At 34.9% G+C, this 22,135-nt stretch overlaps 1 protein-coding gene across 1 annotated transcript; it reads left to right on the plus strand.

Annotated features, from left to right (window-relative positions):
• Positions 1-2,200: 2,200 nt before the first annotated feature.
• On the plus strand, positions 2,201-3,972 carry LOC113282297 (vignain-like). Its single transcript, XM_026531281.1, has 4 exons — positions 2,201-2,713; positions 2,796-3,031; positions 3,139-3,279; positions 3,380-3,972. The coding sequence occupies exons 1-4, from the start codon at positions 2,263-2,265 to the stop codon at positions 3,635-3,637; spliced, it is 1,086 nt and encodes a 361-aa protein (XP_026387066.1). The 5' UTR covers positions 2,201-2,262; the 3' UTR covers positions 3,638-3,972.
• The last annotated feature ends 18,163 nt before the right edge of the window (positions 3,973-22,135 follow it).

Consider the following 22,135-nt stretch of genomic DNA (forward strand, 5'->3'; position numbering starts at 1 on the left):
GGCGTCTGACATGGAAGATTTTATATTCTTACCAAAAATATTTCATAACGTTTTTATGTGCATAAATGACGACATTATTTCTTACCGCTTTTTGACTATTTTATGAATGATATATGTCGACATCATGCAACATAATTTCGCACATTAATGTGCATTGATTTCACCTCTCTCATTTCTACCTATAAAATGGACTAAAATTCTTCATTTCAAGGTGTGTCCAGAAGAGGCTACTATCCCTCTTCTTTTCGTCTCTCTCTCTCTGTGTGGTTTTTACATTATGTGCCTTGTTGTTAAGTTCGTAAGAGTAGGCAAGTTCTGTAGTGCTTATAGTACTTGCAACGGGCAGTTTTATCCCGGATACGACTTCACCACGGGGTATAGGCGTCGCTCATTCTTGAGGTGTACCGGTGAAATATCGTGTTAAGGACAGCGTGTTGAATACGTGACTCTGTCCTATGTTTGCTGATTCCATTGAGTGTTTATTTAAGCATTTCAGAAATTTATTTCTAACATATTCTTTGAGTATTTTATTGTTACAGTTGCAACAGAGACTTGCGAGTACAAACTCTACCTCACCCTTTTAAGTAAACTCCCCTGTGAGAATACTTTCCTCACCAGATATCTCTCTGAAAACTTTCTATTTTTCGGATGGTAGTGTCAGGGAGTAATAGAGAATTCATAGAATAAACAAGAGTTGAATTAAGAACATGTTGTACTAAAATGGATCTTCCAGCAACATTGAGATGGATTCCTTTCCATTTGGATAGTTTTTATCCAACTGGTCAACTAAAGGAGCACACACAAGTCTCAACTTTAGATTTACCATGGAATAAAGGAATTCCTAATTACTTCTCATTCAACTCGCTTTCCTGACATTCATGGTCTCAATGAGAGAAACACAGTGGTCAGGATGAACATTTTTACTAAAAAGCAAGCTGACTTTTCGAAATTAATCATCTGTCCAGAAACAAGACTAAAGTCTTTGATTAGGGATAGAAGATTACCAGCTTCTGTATGAGAAGCTTTAGTAAAAATAAGGCAATCGTCAGCAAACAAAAGGTGATTGATGCTTGGAACTTCTCTTGTAACCTTAATACCATTTAGGTATTTACAGGCGAATTTATTTTCTTTTCTTCCGATGATAGTCCTTGAATTAATCGACCCGGACAGGTAAGTTGTGCGAGGCTCGGACAGGCCGGCGTAAAACCTACGTTCGACTCTTAGGAGATATTTTCTAGTCGACCCGGTATTTGCTATTGGAAAAAACTTTGGATTTGGATTTGGATTTGGATTTGGATATGGATTTGGATAGTCCCTGAACTAATCAATCAATGATCCAACTATTCGTGACAAAAACCAATCGTTTTTTCTCACGTTGTTCGCTGACAATCCGAATATTCCGGAGCGAAACCAAACGGTATTTCGCCTTGTGCATACGGCCAACGCTCAGTCGAACAACATTGTACGTGGTGCTTGTGTGATGTTATTAGCTCATTTATTCATTTTTGCTAAATAGAGCCATAAGAAACAGATAACGGTTACAAGGACTTTAATGTGCAATGTGCAAGAAATCGTGTATTTATAGACTCAAACGAACTAAAGTCGTCACCCCCTTTGTACCAAAACAAGAGCTAACGTGTTTTTCATGTTTAGTCTAGCTAGTTCTGCATTTGCTTTAGATAATGTGATAGTAACCTCTCAAAACATTTGTCACTCTACTATAACCGCTAAAAAGATTCTCCTTCTTTTCTTCGTTGAATCTTGTAAGTCTCAATTACTCCACTCAGTTCTACACGAACTGAATGAATGGATAATCATTTACATCTATGTACGTCTGAAATCCTAAATATATTGTCCAAAAACAAAAATCCTAAATATGTCAGGACTATAGGATAAGTAGACTGAACAAGAAGTTCTTAAACTTGGTCGATAAAATGTTAATATTCTTAAATGTGATTTAATGGCTTGCTTACATATGCCGTGTGCGTCAAATAAATTCCACTCTCTAAATTTCTAAAAAAGACCCATCTTTTTGATAACGTCTCCATTATTGAACTTTGTTATTTCCTACAAGGAACCTTCCCTAGGTCATCAACTTTTTAGTCTTTCCTTTCCCCATACATTTCAATTACGTCACTATATAGACACATTATCTCTTTCTTCTTCTTTTCCTCCTCTATATATAGATCATATACTTCAATTCATACAATCACCACCAAGACTCAATCATCTCCATTGTTGTGATAAAAAGAAAACATCGTGATGATGACTACTAAGGTTACAGTCTTGGTTGTTCTGTCATTTGCTTTAGTTTTTGCAGTCGTACAAAGCTTTGATTTCCATGAGAAAGAATTGGAATCAGAAGAGTCTCTTTGGGAATTATACGAGAGATGGAGAAGTCATCATACTGTAACTCGAGACCTCGACGAGAAACACAGACGTTTTAATGTGTTTAAGGAGAATGTCAAGTACATTCATAACTTCAACAAGAAAGATGCACCTTATAAATTGAAGCTGAACAAGTTTGCTGATATGACTAACCATGAATTCAAAAAATCTTATGCTGGTTCCAAAGTGAGCCACCATCGTATGTTCCGTGGTGAGCGTAAGCCAACCGAGAACTTCATGTACGAGTCTGTGAATAATCTTCCACCGTCTGTTGATTGGAGGACCAAAGGTGCTGTTACGCCTGTTAAGGACCAAGGCCAATGTGGTAAGTATAATGTACGTTATCTTTTCTACCAGTTTGAAAATTACTTTTATTGAGGTGTTTTTTTTTTTTTGTGGTTTTGCAGGTAGCTGTTGGGCATTTTCGACCATTGTTGCGGTCGAAGGGATTAACCAAATCAAAACAAAAAAACTAGTGTCCTTGTCTGAACAGGAGTTGGTTGATTGCGATAACACTGAAAATCAAGGTTGTGACGGAGGATTAATGGAAATGGCTTTCGAGTACATTACCAAAAATGGTGGGATTACAACTGAAACAAACTATCCTTACAGAGCTCAAGACGGTTCTTGTGATTCGACTAAGGTATAAAATACAGAATTACAAACGTATTTAACCATGTAAACTGCGGAGTAAATACGGAATCAATCAAATACGCTTATATGTTCATTCATGGGTTTGATTATTTGCAGGAGAATTCTCATATCGTGTCAATAGATGGGCACCATAACGTTCCTACTAATGACGAGAACGCATTGATGAAAGCTGTTGTCAACCAGCCTGTTTCTGTTGCCATTGATGCTGGTGAATCCGATTTCCAATTTTACTCAGAGGTAAAACCGTAAAACTATTACTCCGCCCACCTTGATATACAAGTATATTATAGAAAAATAAACAAATCGAAACGAAAACGTAAAATTTATCAAAATGCAGGGGGTGTTTACCGGAGAATGCGGAACCGAGCTTGACCACGGAGTAGCAGTTGTAGGTTACGGTACAACAGTTGACGGAACAAAATACTGGATTGTGAAAAATTCATGGGGTTCTGCATGGGGTGAGAAAGGTTACATTCGTATGGCCCGTGGTGTGAAGGCAAAAGAAGGATTATGTGGTATAGCCATGGAGGCTTCATACCCAATCAAAACATCAGCAAATCCATCAACTCGCTCTACTAAAAAGGACGAACTCTAGTCTTCAATGAATCGACGAGATAATAATAATAATAACCCCGTCATTAGAAACAAGAAGAGATTTACAATTTCTTCTTACGTAGTTGTGTCATTGATGCGTTGCTACTTCTTTCTTGGGGATGAATAAGACATTTGCTTTTAGTTCAAAAATTGTATCAGAATCTAGTTTGATTTCTGAGGATGAAATAAAGATTTCTTTCTTGTAAATAAAAATCATGTTTCTGTTTCTGTCGTTGGTCGAGTCTTGTTAGTATGCGTATACTAGAACACCGCTATCACGGTAGGGAGGGCCGACCGAAGAAAAACGAAACATTGTTGATTGCATAACGCGTTATACATTTTTATTTTGTTGGAACGTTATTTTCTGGGAATATACATCGTTTTAGTGCTTGCATAACCAAATTAAAGGGATGCATGAACCAAAATGCGACTCTATAAACTGTTATGCATCCTTTGTGGTGGTTCCATAATTCGTTATGCATCTTTTTTTTTGTTAGAATGATATTCTTAGACATATACTACCTCCGTTTCAGAAAAAGGGATACATATTCTTTTTCAATTTTGCCTATTTTGTATCTCTTTTTCTGAAACGAAGTGAAAATATCTCTTTTTCTGAAACGGGATGAAAGTATCAATTTTCCTGAAACGGAGTGAAAGTATCACTTTTCTTAAAACAAAAAATAGTTTATGCATAAACAAAACTATGGATGCATAATGTGTCATGCATCCTTTGTGTTGGTTTGCAAAATGACTATGCATTCAATTTTGAAAAATTGTGCCTAAAAGGATAAACACCTCTGAATTTTTCGTAAAAATCATAAATTTGATATTGTTGTTTGTACTCGTTGCGTAAATTTTTTCAAAATCTTTCCAACGAGATAAAATTTGTAAAATTCCGAGGTACGGATTTTTAGATATGTTATATTCTAGTTTACATTACAATTATACCTTTGAAAAAATAGGATATACAATGAGTTATAGTAATTGGATTAAAAGGGAGGGACAATTGTGTCTAGTGAAAAAGTAACCATGGATACGAAAATTTCCAATCTTTTTTATCAAATTGCACATTTGTGTTACTCTACATTTGACAAAAAAGTGGCCATAAAAGGGACTCCCTCCCTACGGGCCCTTCGGGCCCTCCGGTCGGTCGGCCCAATTAATTATACTAGGTGGCCCGTGCTCTGCACGGGCCCAGATATTCTTGCAGGTGTAATTTTTGCAAGAATTACATCTAAAAATAAATTTAACGTGATTGAAATAATGAAAATTAACTGAAAATAATAAAATCAAACACCAAAAGAATTCATTGTAGTCCTTCAAGTCTCGTCGTCCGATAGGATCTATTTTTTCCAGGGGTTTTGGGAATAACTTCCATCCGATAGTATGATTGTCTTACCTCGATACTTAACCATTTATATCTTTAATGGTACCCAAGATGCAAGTTCACTGGAATCAAGTTTATATATACGTTAAGAGAAAAAAAGAACATAAATAAAATGAAGATTAAACAATCACAGACTTACGCATTTAGTTTCTCCCAAATGCAGGTAGTACTCAAGAAAAGAGTTAGTTACATTTTAACAATAAAAAAGTATAAGTCAATGAACAATCACATGACATCCAAATTTACATGTATCTATATCTCCAAGCTGGCAAGCTACAGCGCAACAAAAACATCAGTAGCAAAATTCGATAATCGGGTACATTTCCCTCTGCAGTGACATCAATATATGCCTACTCCAACAGGATCTGAAACAACAATTGCAAATAAGTAATGGCTGTTGGAATCTTGCAACAATTGAAGAAACGTCAGACGTATCAAACAATAAATATAAAGAACAGTATCAAACAACTCTACCACGAACAAATTGATAAGGGAAGAATCACAGGTTCAACAAGCTGTCCTTAACACATTAGTTCACGGGTATACTCTGAAGTAATGCTAAACCCCAACGTGCGAATATGTGTCCAGGATAAGACTGTCCGATATAACTTGAGTTAGCACAACGCAAGTTACCCACTCTTGAACTCAGCAACAGGGATGGAAGCAAAACGCCGCACAAAATATAAGAAGAAGAAGAAAAGTAGACCTAGAGATAGTCGCTGCTTGTGTGTTTTTTAAAACAGAATTTCGAGTCATATTTATAGGATGAGATACTTGCAAATCAAGTTAGGTTTTTTTGTTTTCTTCAAAAACAAGTAAAACTCGTAAAAGGAATTTCCCACAAATAAAACTCTTAAAAAATAATTTTGGAATTAAATTCCTAAAGAAAAAATTCTCCCAAAAATAAATCCGTGTAGGAAAGGGACTTGGTGCATGGTATACGCGTATATCGCATGGGTCAAAATATGTATTTTTGCTCAGCAACAGGGATGGAAGCAAAACGCCGCACAAAATATAATAATAAGAAGAAGAAAAGTAGACCTAGAGATGGTCGCTGCTTGTGTGTTTTTTAAAACAGAATTTCGAGTCATATTTATAGGATGAGATACTTGCAAATCAAGTTAGGTTTTTTTGTTTTCTTCAAAAAAAAAGTAAAACTCGTAAAAGGAATTTCCCACAAATAAAACTCTTAAAAAATAATTTTGGAATTAAATTCCTAAAGAAAAAATTCTCCCAAAAATAAATCCGTGTAGGAAAGGGACTTGGTGCATGGTATACGCGTATATCGCATGGGTCAAAATATGTATTTTTGCTCAGGATAAGACTGAGTTACCCACTCTTGAACTCAGCAACAGGGATGGAACCAAAACGCCGCACAAAATATAAGAAGAAGAAAAGTAGACCTAGAGATAGTCGCTGCTTGTGTGTTTTTAAAACAGAATTTCGAGTCATATTTATAGGATGAGATACTTGCAAATCAAGTTAGGTTTTTTTTTCTTCAAAAACAAGTTAAACTCGTAAAAGGAATTTCCCACAAATAAAACTCTTAAAAAATAATTTTGGAATTAAATTCCTAAAGAAAAAATTCTCCCAAAAATAAATCCGTGTAGGAAAGGGACTTGGTGCATGGTATACGCGTATATCGCATGGGTCAAAATATGTATTTTTGCTCAGCAACAGGGATGGAAGCAAAACGCCGCACAAAATATAAGAAGAAGAAGAAAAGTAGACCTAGAGATAGTCGCTGCTTGTGTGTTTTTTAAAATAGAATTTCGAGTCATATTTATAGGATGAGATACTTGCAAATCAAGTTAGGTTTTTTTGTTTTCTTCAAAAACAAGTAAAACTCCTAAAAGGAATTTCCCACAAATAAAACTCTTAAAAAATAATTTTGGAATTAAATTCCTAAAGAAAAAATTCTCCCAAAAATAAATCCGTGTAGGAAAGGGACTTGGTGCATGGTATATACGCGTATATCGCATGGGTCAAAATATGTATTTTTGTTCAGCAACAGGGATGGAAGCAAAACGCCGCACAAAATATAAGAAGAAGAAGAAGAAAAGTAGACCTAGAGATAGTCGCTGCTTGTGTGTTTTTTAAAACAGAATTTCGAGTCATATTTATAGGATGAGATACTTGCAAATCAAGTTAGGTTTTTTTGTTTTCTTCAAAAACAAGTAAAACTCGTAAAAGGAATTTCCCACAAATAAAACTCTTAAAAAATAATTTTGGAATTAAATTCCTAAAGAAAAAATTCTCCCAAAAATAAATCCGTGTAGGAAAGGGACTTGGTGCATGGTATACGCGTATATCGCATGGGTCAAAATATGTATTTTTGCTCAGGATAAGACTGAGTTACCCACTCTTGAACTCAGCAACAGGGATGGAAGCAAAACGTCGCACAAAATATAAGAAGAAGAAAAGTAGACCTAGAGATAGTCGCTGCTTGTGTGTTTTTAAAACAGAATTTCGAGTCATATTTATAGGATGAGATACTTGCAAATCAAGTTAGGTTTTTTGTTTTCTTCAAAAACAAGTAAAACTCGTAAAAGGAATTTCCCACAAATAAAACTCTTAAAAAATAATTTTGGAATTAAATTCCTAAAGAAAAAATTCTCCCAAAAATAAATCCGTGTAGGAAAGGGACTTGGTGCATGGTATACGTGTATATCGCATGGGTCAAAATATGTATTTTTGCCCAGGATAAGACTGCCCGATATAACTTGAGTTAGCACAACGCAAGTTACCCACTCTTGAACTCAGCAACAGGGATGGAAGCAAAACGCCGCACAAAATATAAGAAGAAGAAAAGTAGACCTACAGATAGTCGCTGCTTGTGTGTTTTTAAAACAGAATTTCGAGTCATATTTATAGGATGAGATATTTGCAAATCAAGTTAGGTTTTTTGTTTTCTTCAAAAACAAGTAAAACTCGTAACAGGAATTTCCCACAAATAAAACTCTTAAAAAATAATTTTGGAATTAAATTCCTAAAGAAAAAATTCTCCCAAAAATAAATCCGTGTAGGAAAGGGACTTGGTGCATGGTATACGCGTATATCGCATGGGTCAAAATATGTATTTTTTCCCAGGATAAGACTGCCCGATATAACTTGAGTTAGCACAACGCAAGTTACCCACTCTTGAACTCAGCAACAGGGATGGAAGCAAAACGCCGCACAAAATATAAGAAGAAGAAAAGTAGACCTAGAGATAGTCGTTGCTTGTGTGTTTTTAAAACAGAATTTCGAGTCATATTTATAGGATGAAATACTTGCAAATCAAGTTAGGTTTTTTGTTTTCTTCAAAAAACAAGTAAAACTCGTAAAAGGAATTTCCCACAAATAAAACTCTTAAAAAATAATTTTGGAATTAAATTCCTAAAGAAAAAATTCTCCCAAAAATAAATCCGTGTAGGAAAGGGACTTGGTGCATGGTATACGCGTATATCGCATGGGTCAAAATATGTATTTTTGCTCAGCAACAGGGATGGAAGCAAAACGCCGCACAAAATATAAGAAGAAGAAGAAAAGTAGACCTAGAGATAGTCGCTGCTTGTGTGTTTTTTAAAACAGAATTTCGAGTCATATTTATAGGATGAGATACTTGCAAATCAAGTTAGGTTTTTTTGTTTTCTTCAAAAACAAGTAAAACTCGTAAAAGGAATTTCCCACAAATAAAACTCTTAAAAAATAATTTTGGAATTAAATTCCTAAAGAAAAAATTCTCCCAAAAATAAATCTGTGTAGGAAAGGGACTTGGTGCATGGTATACGCGTATATCGCATGGGTCAAAATATGTATTTTTGCTCAGGAACATGGATGGAAGCAAAACGCCGCACAAAATATAAGAAGAAGAAGAAGAAAAGTAGACCTAGAGATAGTCGCTGCTTGTGTGTTTTTTAAAACAGAATTTCGAGTCATATTTATAGGATGAGATACTTGCAAATCAAGTTAGGTTTTTTTGTTTTCTTCAAAAACAAGTAAAACTCGTAAAAGGAATTTCCCACAAATAAAACTCTTAAAAAATAATTTTGGAATTAAATTCCTAAAGAAAAAATTCTCCCAAAAATAAATCCGTGTAAGAAAGGGACTTGGTGCATGGTATACGCGTATATCGCATGGGTCAAAATATGTATTTTTGCTCAGCAACAGGGATGGAAGCAAAACGCCGCACAAAATATAAGAAGAAGAAGAAGAAAAGTAGACCTAGAGATAGTCGCTGCTTGTGTGTTTTTTAAAACAGAATTTCGAGTCATATTTATAGGATGAGATACTTGCAAATCAAGTTAGGTTTTTTTGTTTTCTTCAAAAACAAGTAAAACTCGTAAAAGGAATTTCCCACAAATAAAACTCTTAAAAAATAATTTTGGAATTAAATTCCTAAAGAAAAAATTCTCCCAAAAATAAATCCGTGTAGGAAAGGGACTTGGTGCATGGTATACGCGTATATCGCATGGGTCAAAATATGTATTTTTGCCCAGGATAAGACTGCCCGATATAACTTGAGTTAGCACAACGCAAGTTACCCACTCTTGAACTCAGCAACAGGGATGGAAGCAAAACGCCGCGCAAAATATAAGAAGAAGAAAAGTAGACCTAGAGATAGTCGCTGCTTGTGTGTTTTTAAAACAGAATTTCGAGTCATATTTATAGGATGAGATACTTGCAAATCAAGTTAGGTTTTTTGTTTTCTTCAAAAACAAGTAAAACTCGTAAAAGGAATTTCCCACAAATAAAACTCTTAAAAAATAATTTTGGAATTAAATTCTTAAAGAAAAAATTCTCCCAAAAATAAATCCGTGTAGGAAAGGGACTTGGTGCATGGTATACGCGTATATCGCATGGGTCAAAATATGTATTTTTTCCCAGGATAAGACTGCCCGATATAACTTGAGTTAGCACAACGCAAGTTACCCACTCTTGAACTCAGCAACAGGGATGGAAGCAAAACGCCGCACAAAATATAAGAAGAAGAAAAGTAGACCTAGAGATAGTCGCTGCTTGTGTGTTTTTAAAACAGAATTTCGAGTCATATTTATAGGATGAGATACTTGCAAATCAAGTTAGGTTTTTTGTTTTCTTCAAAAACAAGTAAAACTCGTAAAAGGAATTTCCCACAAATAAAACTCTTAAAAAATAATTTTGGAATTAAATTCCTAAAGAAAAAATTCTCCCAAAAATAAATCCGTGTAGGAAAGGGACTTGGTGCATGGTATACGCGTATATCGCATGGGTCAAAATATGTATTTTTTGCCCAGGATAAGACTGCCCGATATAACTTGAGTTAGCACAACGCAAGTTACCCACTCTTGAACTCAGCAACAGGGATGGAAGCAAAACGCCGCACAAAATATAAGAAGAAGAAAAGTAGACCTAGAGATAGTCGCTGCTTGTGTGTTTTTAAAACAGAATTTCGAGTCATATTTATAGGATGAGATACTTGCAAATCAAGTTAGGTTTTTTGTTTTCTTCAAAAACAAGTAAAACTCGTAAAAGGAATTTCCCACAAATAAAACTCTTAAAAAATAATTTTGGAATTAAATTCCTAAAGAAAAAATTCTCCCAAAAATAAATCCGTGTAGGAAAGGGACTTGGTGCATGGTATACGTGTATATCGCATGGGTCAAAATATGTATTTTTGCCCAGGATAAGACTGCCCGATATAACTTGAGTTAGCACAACGCAAGTTACCCACTCTTGAACTCAGCAACAGGGATGGAAGCAAAACGCCGCACAAAATATAAGAAGAAGAAAAGTAGACCTACAGATAGTCGCTGCTTGTGTGTTTTTAAAACAGAATTTCGAGTCATATTTATAGGATGAGATATTTGCAAATCAAGTTAGGTTTTTTGTTTTCTTCAAAAACAAGTAAAACTCGTAACAGGAATTTCCCACAAATAAAACTCTTAAAAAATAATTTTGGAATTAAATTCCTAAAGAAAAAATTCTCCCAAAAATAAATCCGTGTAGGAAAGGGACTTGGTGCATGGTATACGCGTATATCGCATGGGTCAAAATATGTATTTTTTCCCAGGATAAGACTGCCCGATATAACTTGAGTTAGCACAACGCAAGTTACCCACTCTTGAACTCAGCAACAGGGATGGAAGCAAAACGCCGCACAAAATATAAGAAGAAGAAAAGTAGACCTAGAGATAGTCGTTGCTTGTGTGTTTTTAAAACAGAATTTCGAGTCATATTTATAGGATGAAATACTTGCAAATCAAGTTAGGTTTTTTGTTTTCTTCAAAAACAAGTAAAACTCGTAAAAGGAATTTCCCACAAATAAAACTCTTAAAAAATAATTTTGGAATTAAATTCCTAAAGAAAAAATTCTCCCAAAAATAAATCCGTGTAGGAAAGGGACTTGGTGCATGGTATACGCGTATATCGCATGGGTCAAAATATGTATTTTTGCTCAGCAACAGGGATGGAAGCAAAACGCCGCACAAAATATAAGAAGAAGAAGAAAAGTAGACCTAGAGATAGTCGCTGCTTGTGTGTTTTTTAAAACAGAATTTCGAGTCATATTTATAGGATGAGATACTTGCAAATCAAGTTAGGTTTTTTTGTTTTCTTCAAAAACAAGTAAAACTCGTAAAAGGAATTTCCCACAAATAAAACTCTTAAAAAATAATTTTGGAAGTAAATTCTTAAAGAAAAAATTCTCCCAAAAATAAATCCGTGTAGGAAAGGGACTTGGTGCATGGTATACGCGTATATCGCATGGGTCAAAATATGTATTTTTGCTCAGCAACAGGGATGGAAGCAAAACGCCGCACAAAATATAAGAAGAAGAAGAAAAGTAGACCTAGAGATAGTCGCTACTTGTGTGTTTTTTAAAACAGAATTTCGAGTCATATTTATAGGATGAGATACTTGCAAATCAAGTTAGGTTTTTTTGTTTTCTTCAAAAACAAGTAAAACTCGTAAAAGGAATTTCCCACAAATAAAACTCTTAAAAAATAATTTTGGAATTAAATTCCTAAAGAAAAAATTCTCCCAAAAATAAATCCGTGTAGGAAAGGGACTTGGTGCATGGTATACGCGTATATCGCATGGGTCAAAATATGTATTTTTGCTCAGCAACAGAGATGGAAGCAAAACGCCGCACAAAAGTGCGGTCGAAGTTAGAAGAAAAAAAAGGAGAGCGCTTGACAAAATTTATGTCACACAGTCACAACATGTGCAGACTCAAATCCGACTGAAGTATTAAAATTTCAAATTTTTGGCCACCCATATTGTCTCAACCTAAGTCATATTATCATATAGTCATCCAGATTTTGCTGCAAGCACCTTGCAGTCCAAGTATTGTTGATTTTGCCGCATCCTGCAAGAGATATTTTTCTTACTCGAGTCAACTTCAAATTGTTAACAAAGGTGGCTAATTTACTTTATAAATGATTCGAAGTTACATAATTAAGGGTCTTACTATCAAAGCTTCCGACTTGAAAGCTATGCACAAACAGAAATATACCTAATGACTAATGGAATATAACTATGCAAAACTACAATTCGGCAAAGCTAGTATGACCTCACCATTGAGATTTTCCTATCGGTTAGAATAAATATGACCATTGCACGAAAAATGATAATAAATATGACCACTTACAATAAAAACGTGCAATTACCTTTGCATATTATTTGGTCAAATTTCTTCGACATTAATGGTCCTTCTTTCCAAGATTCATAATTGGCTCAAGCTCCTTAGAAGCTATGTGAGGAACACCAAGATTTATCTCCTACTCAGAAAAATAAAAAAAGTAAATGAGAGCATAATACACTCTATTACTATCAGTAACATCCAATACGCAGAATTCGTTGTTTTTACCCCTATGTTTTAATTATGTATTGAAATCATTTTGCAACGAACCTAATACTTCTTGGTAACTTTCGAAGCTAGGTATTTTATCTTTCACGACAAACACCGAAAAGAAAGGTTATTCATTAGCAATCATGTACCATTTTTGTAGTTGTGGTGATCAATTCCCCGACACATTATAAGCATTTCCCGATGACCCAAAGTTGACCACATCTTTTTGACATCACTGCAAAACCAAATGAAAATTTCTAAATATGAACAGAATCAATATATCTTATGGTTCAGAAACATTACCATCCTAAATATAAAAATTAGGAGACGCCTTAAAACTGCTTACATTTCAAACCATTGTTAAAACATGAAGGAAATCACTTTATACCTTGAGGCTTCTTACATAATGCGGGTATCCCGTTGAACTTAACATTGCTTCTCTCTAAGTTTCGGTACAAAACTCCAAGGTTCAATACCTGTACACCGAACTCAAATGCGCATTAGATAACAGTAAACAAAGCGTTCAAAGTTACAAAATTTCAGCAATATTATGTAGAACAATTTGATAAGCAACATGGTGGATAACTTTTAACAGTTAAAATACTGTTAAGGATTCACAGAACATATAGAATAATGAACATAGAGATACAATTATGAAAACTGCCTTTAGCTGACAGAAGTTTGCAAAGAATGCCAATACACTTGGAATATATGCCTCTCAATTTTTCCTTTGGAACACGAAGAAGTTGGTCCTCTCTATTTGTTGTTTTCTTACTGATTACTGATCTGTTGGTGCCATGTGAAGGTTAGGGCTACGAAACAAATAAGAAAAACTGGAAACGATAACAAAACAACAAAGAAACATCAGTGAAACTATAACAAAAAAAATATTCCAAAAGCGAGTAGCAATCTCTAAAAATTACAGCTGCAGATGAATTCAAGCGGATCTGTAATCTTGGTTAATAGATTAATATTAGAATAATGAACATAGAGATACAATTATGAAAACTTCCTTTAGCTGATAGAAGTTTGCAAAGAATGCCAATACACCTGGAATATATGCCTCTCAATTTTTCCTTTGGAACACGAAGAAGTTGGTCCTCTTTATTTGTTGTTTTCTTACTGATTACTGATCTGTTGGTGCCATGTGAAGGTTAGGGCTACGAAACAAATAAGAAAAATTGGAAACGATAACAAAACAACAAAGAAACATCAGTGAAACTATAACAAAAATAATATTCCAAAAGCGAGTAGCAATCTCTAAAAATTACAGCTGCAGATGAATTCAAGCGGATCTGTAATCTTGGTTAATAGACTAATATTAGAATAATGAACATAGAGATACAATTATGAAAACTGCCTATAGCTGACAGAAGTTTGCAAAGAATGCCAATACACCTGGAATATATGCCTCTTAATTTTTCCTTTGGGACACGAAGAAGTTGGTCCTCTCTATTTGTTGTTTTCTTACTGATTACTGATCTGTTGGTGCCATGTGAAGGTTAGGGCTATGAAACAAATAAGAAAAATTGGAAACGATAACAAAACAACAAAGAAACATCAGTGAAACTATAACAAAAAAAATATTACAAAAGCGAGTAGCAATCTCTAAAAATTACAGCTGCAGATGAATTCAAGTGGATCTGTAATCTTGGTTAATAGACTAATATTAGAATAATGAACATAGAGATAAAATTATGAAAACTGCCTTTAGCTGACAGAAGTTTGCAAAGAATGCCAATACACCTGGAATATATGCCTCTCAATTTTTCCTTGGGAACACGAAGAAGTTGGTCCTCTCTATTTGCTGTTTTCTTACTGATTACTGATCTGTTGGTGCCATGTGAAGGTTAGGGCTACGAAATAAATAAGAAAAATTGGAAACGATAACAAAACAACAAACAAACATCAGTGAAACTATAACAAAAAAAATATTCCAAAAGCGAGTAGCAATCTCTAAAAATTATAGTTGCAGATGAATTCAAGCGGATCTGTAATATTGGTTAATAGACTAATATTAGAATAATGAACATAGAGATACAATTATGAAAACTGGTTTTAGCTGACAGAAGTTTGCAAAGAATGCCAATACACCTGGAATATATGCCTCTCAATTTTTCCTTTGGAACACGAAGAAATTGGTCCTCTCTATTTGTTGTTTCTTACTCATTACTGATCTGTTGGTGCCATGTGAAGGTTAGGGCTACGAAACAAATAAGAAAAATTGGAAACGATAACAAAACAAAAAAGAAACATCAGTGAAACTATAACAAAAAAAATATTCCAAAAGCGAGTAGCAATCTCTAAAAAGTACAGCTGCAGATGAATTCAAGCGGATCTGTAATCTTGGTTAATAGACTAATATTAGAATAATGAACATAGAGATACAATTATGAAAACTGCCTTTAGCTGACAGAAGTTTGCAAAGAATGCCAATACACCTGGAATATATGCCTCTCAATTTTTCCTTTGGAACACGAAGAAGTTGGTCCTCTCTATTTGTTGTTTTCTTACTGATTACTGATCTGTTAGTGCCATGTGAAGGTTAGGGCTACGAAACAAATAAGAAAAATTGGAAACAATAACAAAACAACAAAGAAACATCAGTGAAACTATAACAAAAAAAATATTCCAAAAGGGAGTAGCAATCTCTAAAAATTACAGCTGCAGATGAATTCAAGCGGATCTGTAATCTTGGTTAATAGACTAATATTAGATCAAGAAAAATAGGATTGCAGAAAAACTAATTGAGTTTTGCCTTGCTGGGACAAAAGTTCAAATAGATTTTTTTTATATATATTTAGGAAGATAAGATCGACTTATTACGTCGACTGATTCTGGATAAATTAATCGAAGAGCAGCAGCGTTTCGTGAAACTGATATTTAGGAAAACTTAAAAGAAATAAACATTGTGCGAATCGAATAGGGTTTAGTAGAAAGAGAGACGGTAAAAAAAAGATAAGTGGGGTTGAGAATACGCAAGATTAGTGGTGTGAAAAACAAAAATTTCTTATTGGTCTAATTATTTTTTGTGGGGCCAGAAGCTGTAAGAAGAGAGCTTGATTCAGCTTTTAACCACAACAGAGGAAAATCACCTGAAATCATATTATTAATGTCCCTAGTTTTAACACCCTACAAATATATCCTTATACAACAATAAATATATCCCTACTTTTTTATAACCTTATCCATTTAAAATTAGATTACCTTAATATCCACCTACAATATTATGAAAAATACTAGAACCCCCTACTATATGGGCTGAATATATAGAAGTCCCACTAAATGGATCCTCCCCTATCAACTCCATACTTTCACTTTTTAATATTTCTAGGCCCAGAACTTTAGAGCAACTGCAGTGGTGCGATCAAAACCAAAGACCAAAGACCAAAAAAAACAACCAAATTTGAGTTTAGTCTGTGGTGTTACACTAGGATGGAAGAGTAAATTTGGTCAGGATCACATATACTGTTCGTCCCATCACAAGGATCACATATAATGTCCGCCCCATTTGGTCAGGATCACATGTAATGTCCGCCCCATCACAAGGATCACATATAATGTCCACCCCATCACAAGGATCACTTTATACGTTCGCCCACCACAGAATCACTTTATACGTTCGACCCATCACATGATCACTTTATACGTTCACTCGACTATATTTGGGTTTGGTCTTGGTCCTAGACCAAATATAGTCTGGGATTTGGTTTTGGTCCAGCTTTTACTCGATAGTCTGTCCCGCTGTGTCTCGTTTCTTGACCAAATATATAGATTTGATCGTACATTTTGGATGCTCTTAGATTTCAGGGCTTGGTAATAAAGTTTAGGGTTTAGAGAAAATTCATAATACCATAAATGCCCTTTATTATATATACCTAATGAAATAGGCTATGAGTTTCATTTCCAGATTCATTTTCATTTTCACTTTCTCTCTCCATCTAAAACCAGAGAGAAAACCAGAGATTCATTTTCTAGGGTTTTATTGATTCGCTCCTGCGAATGCGATATTTTCTAGGATTATTCTTCTTCTTCGATTTACAGATCTGTATTGATTTGAGGTGAATGGATTAAGCATCTACGAATTCAATTTTAATCATCAAATAGTCTACCGATTCGATTCAAACAATCGAATTTGAATCCAGGTTTCATTTGTTCTAAGCTACTTCAGTTAAGGTTTTCGATTTGATTCAATAGGTTTTTGTCATTATTTGTTCTCCATTAGTTTGATTAGGTTTTGATTCTTTGTTTTTGATTGTGTCTATTCAGATCTGGTGAGATGAACACAATTTTTTTCTTAAATCAGTCAATTCTCGTATTTTGAATCAACGTACGTTTTGATTTTGTTGTTTGATGTTTGATTTTGGGTTAATGTTTGATAATTCATTTCCGTTGTTGTCCTTTGATATTTTTTTTGTGCATTTGGTTAGGTGATTTTGATTTGATTGATGAAGATTCTCGAATTAGGTTGAATCAATTTGATAAAACAAGTATGTTTTTAGGAACCTGATGATTTTTTTTTATATGTATGAATATTTTGTGGTAGAAGTAAGATCCTATCCATATGTATGTATGATGGTGGTTATAGATTACAATCAAAAACAAAGAATCTGTGGCGGCCTATACATGTTGAGTTTGATTAACGAATCTGTGGTGGTATTGGTGGTAGATGTGTAGGTTCTGGAGGACGATGAGGAGGCGGTGGTGGTAGAGGTGGTGATATTGGATCAGGTTTGGAGAGGATTTGAAGTCATATAGTGAGAAGAAGGAGAATGAACCATTTTAAGTTTATGATGTTGGTGCTAATGGTGGTGGTGGTCGTCACAGGTAATTAGTTGATTTCAGTTATTGATTTGCTAGTTTCTTTTATGGGGGTTATGTGATTTGAAATTTATTTGGTTATTTTCGTCTTCGATTTGTTTCACAATTAGGATGTAAGGAATGAGAAGGATTTAGGTTGTCCATTGATCTTTTTTACTGTCTTGTAGTTTGATTGGTGAGTTTTACAGAATTTGTATATTTTGGGTACTTCAAGTAGTGACCCGGGACCGAACACCTTGGTGAAGACAGATAAAATTAACCATTTCTTTGGTCATATTATGCGCTTTATCCACCTTATAGAATGAAGGATTCTTTGCTTTGCACATGTTTGGCTTTCCCCCTGTATTGACATGTTAACTTTGCTTCACATGTTGGTCCTTCTTCATGTTTAGTAGTTGGTTCTTATCGCTTCCTGTGCATTGAACACAGTTTTATCTTGAGATATAAAGTTGAAGTGAACGGCCATTAGCATAAGTCTAAGGTCTGGATTCTAAATATGTGATACTAAGTTTAGAAAAAAGTACTGACAGAAATATGTTTTACTAGTAACACAAGCATAAAATCTATGGTGCACGTATGAGGGTGTTGTTTAATTGGGAGGTTGCCATGATTTTTAAATGTGGGAATTGCCTTGTGTTTTTAATTTTCTGATTGTACTTCCAGTAATTTTGTACCTCTTATATTAGTATCTTTTTGCATATGAACAAGCTAAGTAGATGTGTATCTATAAGTTACACATGCTAATTTGATGTGTAACTTCTAGTTACACAAGCTAAGTAGATGTGTAGCTACTAATTACACATGCTAATTAGCTATGTAACTTATAAATACACATGCTCATAAAATTAAGTTACTTGTTCATACACATGATTGAATTTTATCGTTTTCATTTTTCATTGTTTTTCCTTATTAAAGTACTTGATTGTTATTATATCTATTGGGTGTCAGATTGGTAGTTCAACAAAACTGGATCATTTTAGCAATGCAATCATTGACATATTTAGGTTCATATCTTGGTGAGAGAGCTAACTTCATATCTTGCATGATAAAAGCTAGCTTTTTCTTTCAAGAAATTGTTTCTGAAAGATCTAGGTTCCATCTCTACTTTAAAATCTAACTTGATCCGTCACACAAGATAAGTGGATGTCTAACATCTAATTACTTTTATATGCATGATCATTGTTTGCTAGAAAGTTGTGAATGTGATCGTCATAGGTAATTTTCTGATTTCAGTTTGTGCTACTGATAGACGCATTTATGTGTCTAATTTGTCCTCAATGTTTCGTATTGTTAGTACTCGTTTTCGTCCTTATTATGGTGTTTTGTGTGTTTGTAGGTATTTTTTGGAAATAAACACTTTTGGAAAATTCGGCTCGAAAAGTTGATTTTAACACCCGAAGGACATGTGTTATTCGGACTACCCTGCCTTGATAAGGGGCACCTCAGTTTATAAGGGGCACCCTAACTGGACAACTGCTATTTACACTCCACGGACGGATAGGGGGGCAACCCTTTGTTCCTCATTTGAACAATGTAATTGGCGGGAAAAATAACTTTGAGCTGTCGTAATTAGGGTTTGCGATTTGAGCATGTTACAGTGAGACTAAAGGACTGGAATTTATAGAACATGTTCCTATGGACGAGACAGGAATAGTAAAGGTGTTGGTTTCGGCCCAGTTTGGTTGGTTAGCTCGCAAGAAGGAAACAGGGGATCACATCACGCTGGACAAATATTCACGGGATTTCTTGTGTCTAGCGTATATCTGGAGTGAGTTGGACTCCTTCTGAAGATATTTCGAACGTGTTGGAGTGTGTATATGGCCATGAAACAACGTGATAATATCAAAAAGGGAAATTATCCCATGGAAGATATTTCCATTCAATGGAGAAGATACGGGAATTATATGGAGTAATGGTCGAGTATTTGAGCTTCTGAAGTCTATATATAGTGTAAGGGGGACACATAGCGCGGTACGGAGAGTTTGGGAGATTACAGTGCATCGCAGAGTCGAAAAATCAAGTTGCAGGAAAATTCTTTTCTGCTGCTGCATATCTGAAGAACACGAAGAACAGACCATCCAAGACAGTCGTTTTTCTACAGTGAGAACGACACAGAGGCGGGGGTCGTAGAGCTACAGTTACAGTAACACATCATTTCTATCGTTCTTTGTAACAGTTCGGTTTGTAACTAAAATAATTGTTACAAACCCGGTTTTCATTATATTTCTCCCTTTTCATCATTTGTAAACCATTTTTGAGCAATAATAATGAACTTCGAGCGTGTTTCCAACATGATGATGTGCTAATTCTCTCACAACCAAGGCAATGAGGAAGCTATTTACGCATGAATAATTTGGTAACTATTATATTTTCTCTAATATTTAATTATAATTCACTCAATCACTGCTTTTGCATAGTTTTTAATTGTTTGCATAATTTTCTTCATTAGTTGTGATTCAATTAGATAGGTTATGCTTTGATTAGATAATCTATGCTTAGGGGATACAATTAATTTTTGAGAATTTGCCTGATTATTTGTGAGTTAAGAAAATAAGGGACTTAAAGATAATTAGAGTTTTGGGTTATTTACCATCATTCATTCGTGTGTAATAGTGGAATCAGTGTCTTGGTTATCTTCTCATATCTTGAAATCAAATTTTGAGTTAAGTTTTCTTTATTTTAACTTTTATTAAGTCTAGAATCTTTTGCTTTCACAAGCCTCAACGAACCTATTACTACAACTCAATTGAAAATCACATCAATTTTTGGCGCCGCCGACGCGGGCTTGTCTTTAGGCTAGAGTTTTTAGATTTTTTTTCTTTTTTTTAGGTTTTTATTTTTTTTTATTTTTTTTATTTTTTTTTGTTCTTCTTTACGTTTTTGGGTTTTTGTCTTTTCATTATAGAATTTGGAATTTGGAGCGAAAGAAAATTTTTCCAAAGCTTTTGGTGAATACTTAAAGACTTGGAGTAAAAGGAAAAGCGAAAGGAGCGAAAGAAGAAGAATTTTTTTTTTATTTTATAAAAAATAGAGAGAAAAAAAAAAGAGAGACATTTTTATTTTTTTTAGACTTTCCTTTTCTTTTGCACTTTATTTTTGGACTTTGGACTTTAAACTTTGGGACATTATTTTTAAACCCTACGGAAGGGTAGTTTAAATATTAAATTTTTTGCAGAGAAGGACGGTGATTACGATATCACCTCGGCCCCTCGGGTTCGTACATGACATAGGAGTCGTGGCCCGAGTCGACTACAACGGTTCATCCCCCGTCTGGAACGGGAGGTAAGTTTGTCGAAACACTCACGAATCCCATGTCAGCGAGTTACTGTCTTCCTTCGTGTGAATATATGTCGAGGAACTGAAAACGGCTGCTTTAATTTCCTAGTAAAGGGAAAGGACTGGCCATACAAGATAAGGGTTCGGATTTCATCACCGTTCTATTCTTGCCCGCCTTAGGATAACGATACCAAACGCGAACCTAATCTTAAAATACTGACTAGAACGAGACCTATAGGGTAACGAGCTTAATAGGAAAGTCGTTCGAAAAATATTGGTTACTCTTTTAAGCATACTTCGAAGTTCATAATGGTTTCTGTGAGTTGAATGCGTGACTGCGCCGCCTTGTAATGCGGTGAGGCCTTGGGTATCAAAGCTCCACTGAGCTTCCCTCGCCTCTATTCAACTTACTTTGACTCGGATTGATTCCAGAGGGGTTTGCTTAAATTGTAACGAATTCCCTTTCGAAGGATTAGGAGCTGGTCTAGAAACAATTTAAGTGGAGCCATCATGCTTTTTGTTTGCTAGAAATCAGTAGGTTTGTTGTGGTGGAGTCAGCCTTGTTTGTGTTTGCATAGAACTTCCCTTCCTTCTAGGACTTTTCTTTTTATTTTGTTGTTTTTTCTAGTGTATGCCCGAGGTCATTAGAGAACGGGCTTGGAAAAGAAACACTCTAGGTCGTTTGATTAGTGATAAACCTAGTAGTTCTTCTTGTGAAGGCGGGGAGCTCGAAGACTCTTCTTTTGAGAGCCCTGTTTTTGGAAACTTCAGTTTTGAGAATCTGTCTCTTCGTGAGGAAGGTACCCCTAGTACTTCATCTGTGCCAGCGATGACAACTTTGAAAGATTACATGTTCCCAACTAGGACCAACCGAGCTTCGTGCATTAAATTGCCAGCTACTACGGCTAATTTCGAGATAAAACCTAGTATTCTTCAGATGATCCTTATATTCTTAGAAAAAGATGATGAGAACCCTTATTTTCATATTAGGGACTTTGAGGAAATTTGTGGGACAATTAGAATAAAAGACCTTACTGATGAAATCTTGAAACTTAAGATGTTTCCATTTTCCTTGAGAGATAAAGCCAAGACCTGGATGAACAACCTACCACCTGGGTCCATTGAAACATGGCAGGAACTTGTTGCTGCTTTCTATATGAAATTCTACCATAAGCATAAAACTGCAGTTGTTAGGAAGAAAA

The sequence above is a fragment of the Papaver somniferum genome, chromosome 5, assembly GCF_003573695.1.
Source record: "Papaver somniferum cultivar HN1 chromosome 5, ASM357369v1, whole genome shotgun sequence".
Classification (NCBI taxonomy): Eukaryota; Viridiplantae; Streptophyta; class Magnoliopsida; order Ranunculales; family Papaveraceae; genus Papaver; species Papaver somniferum.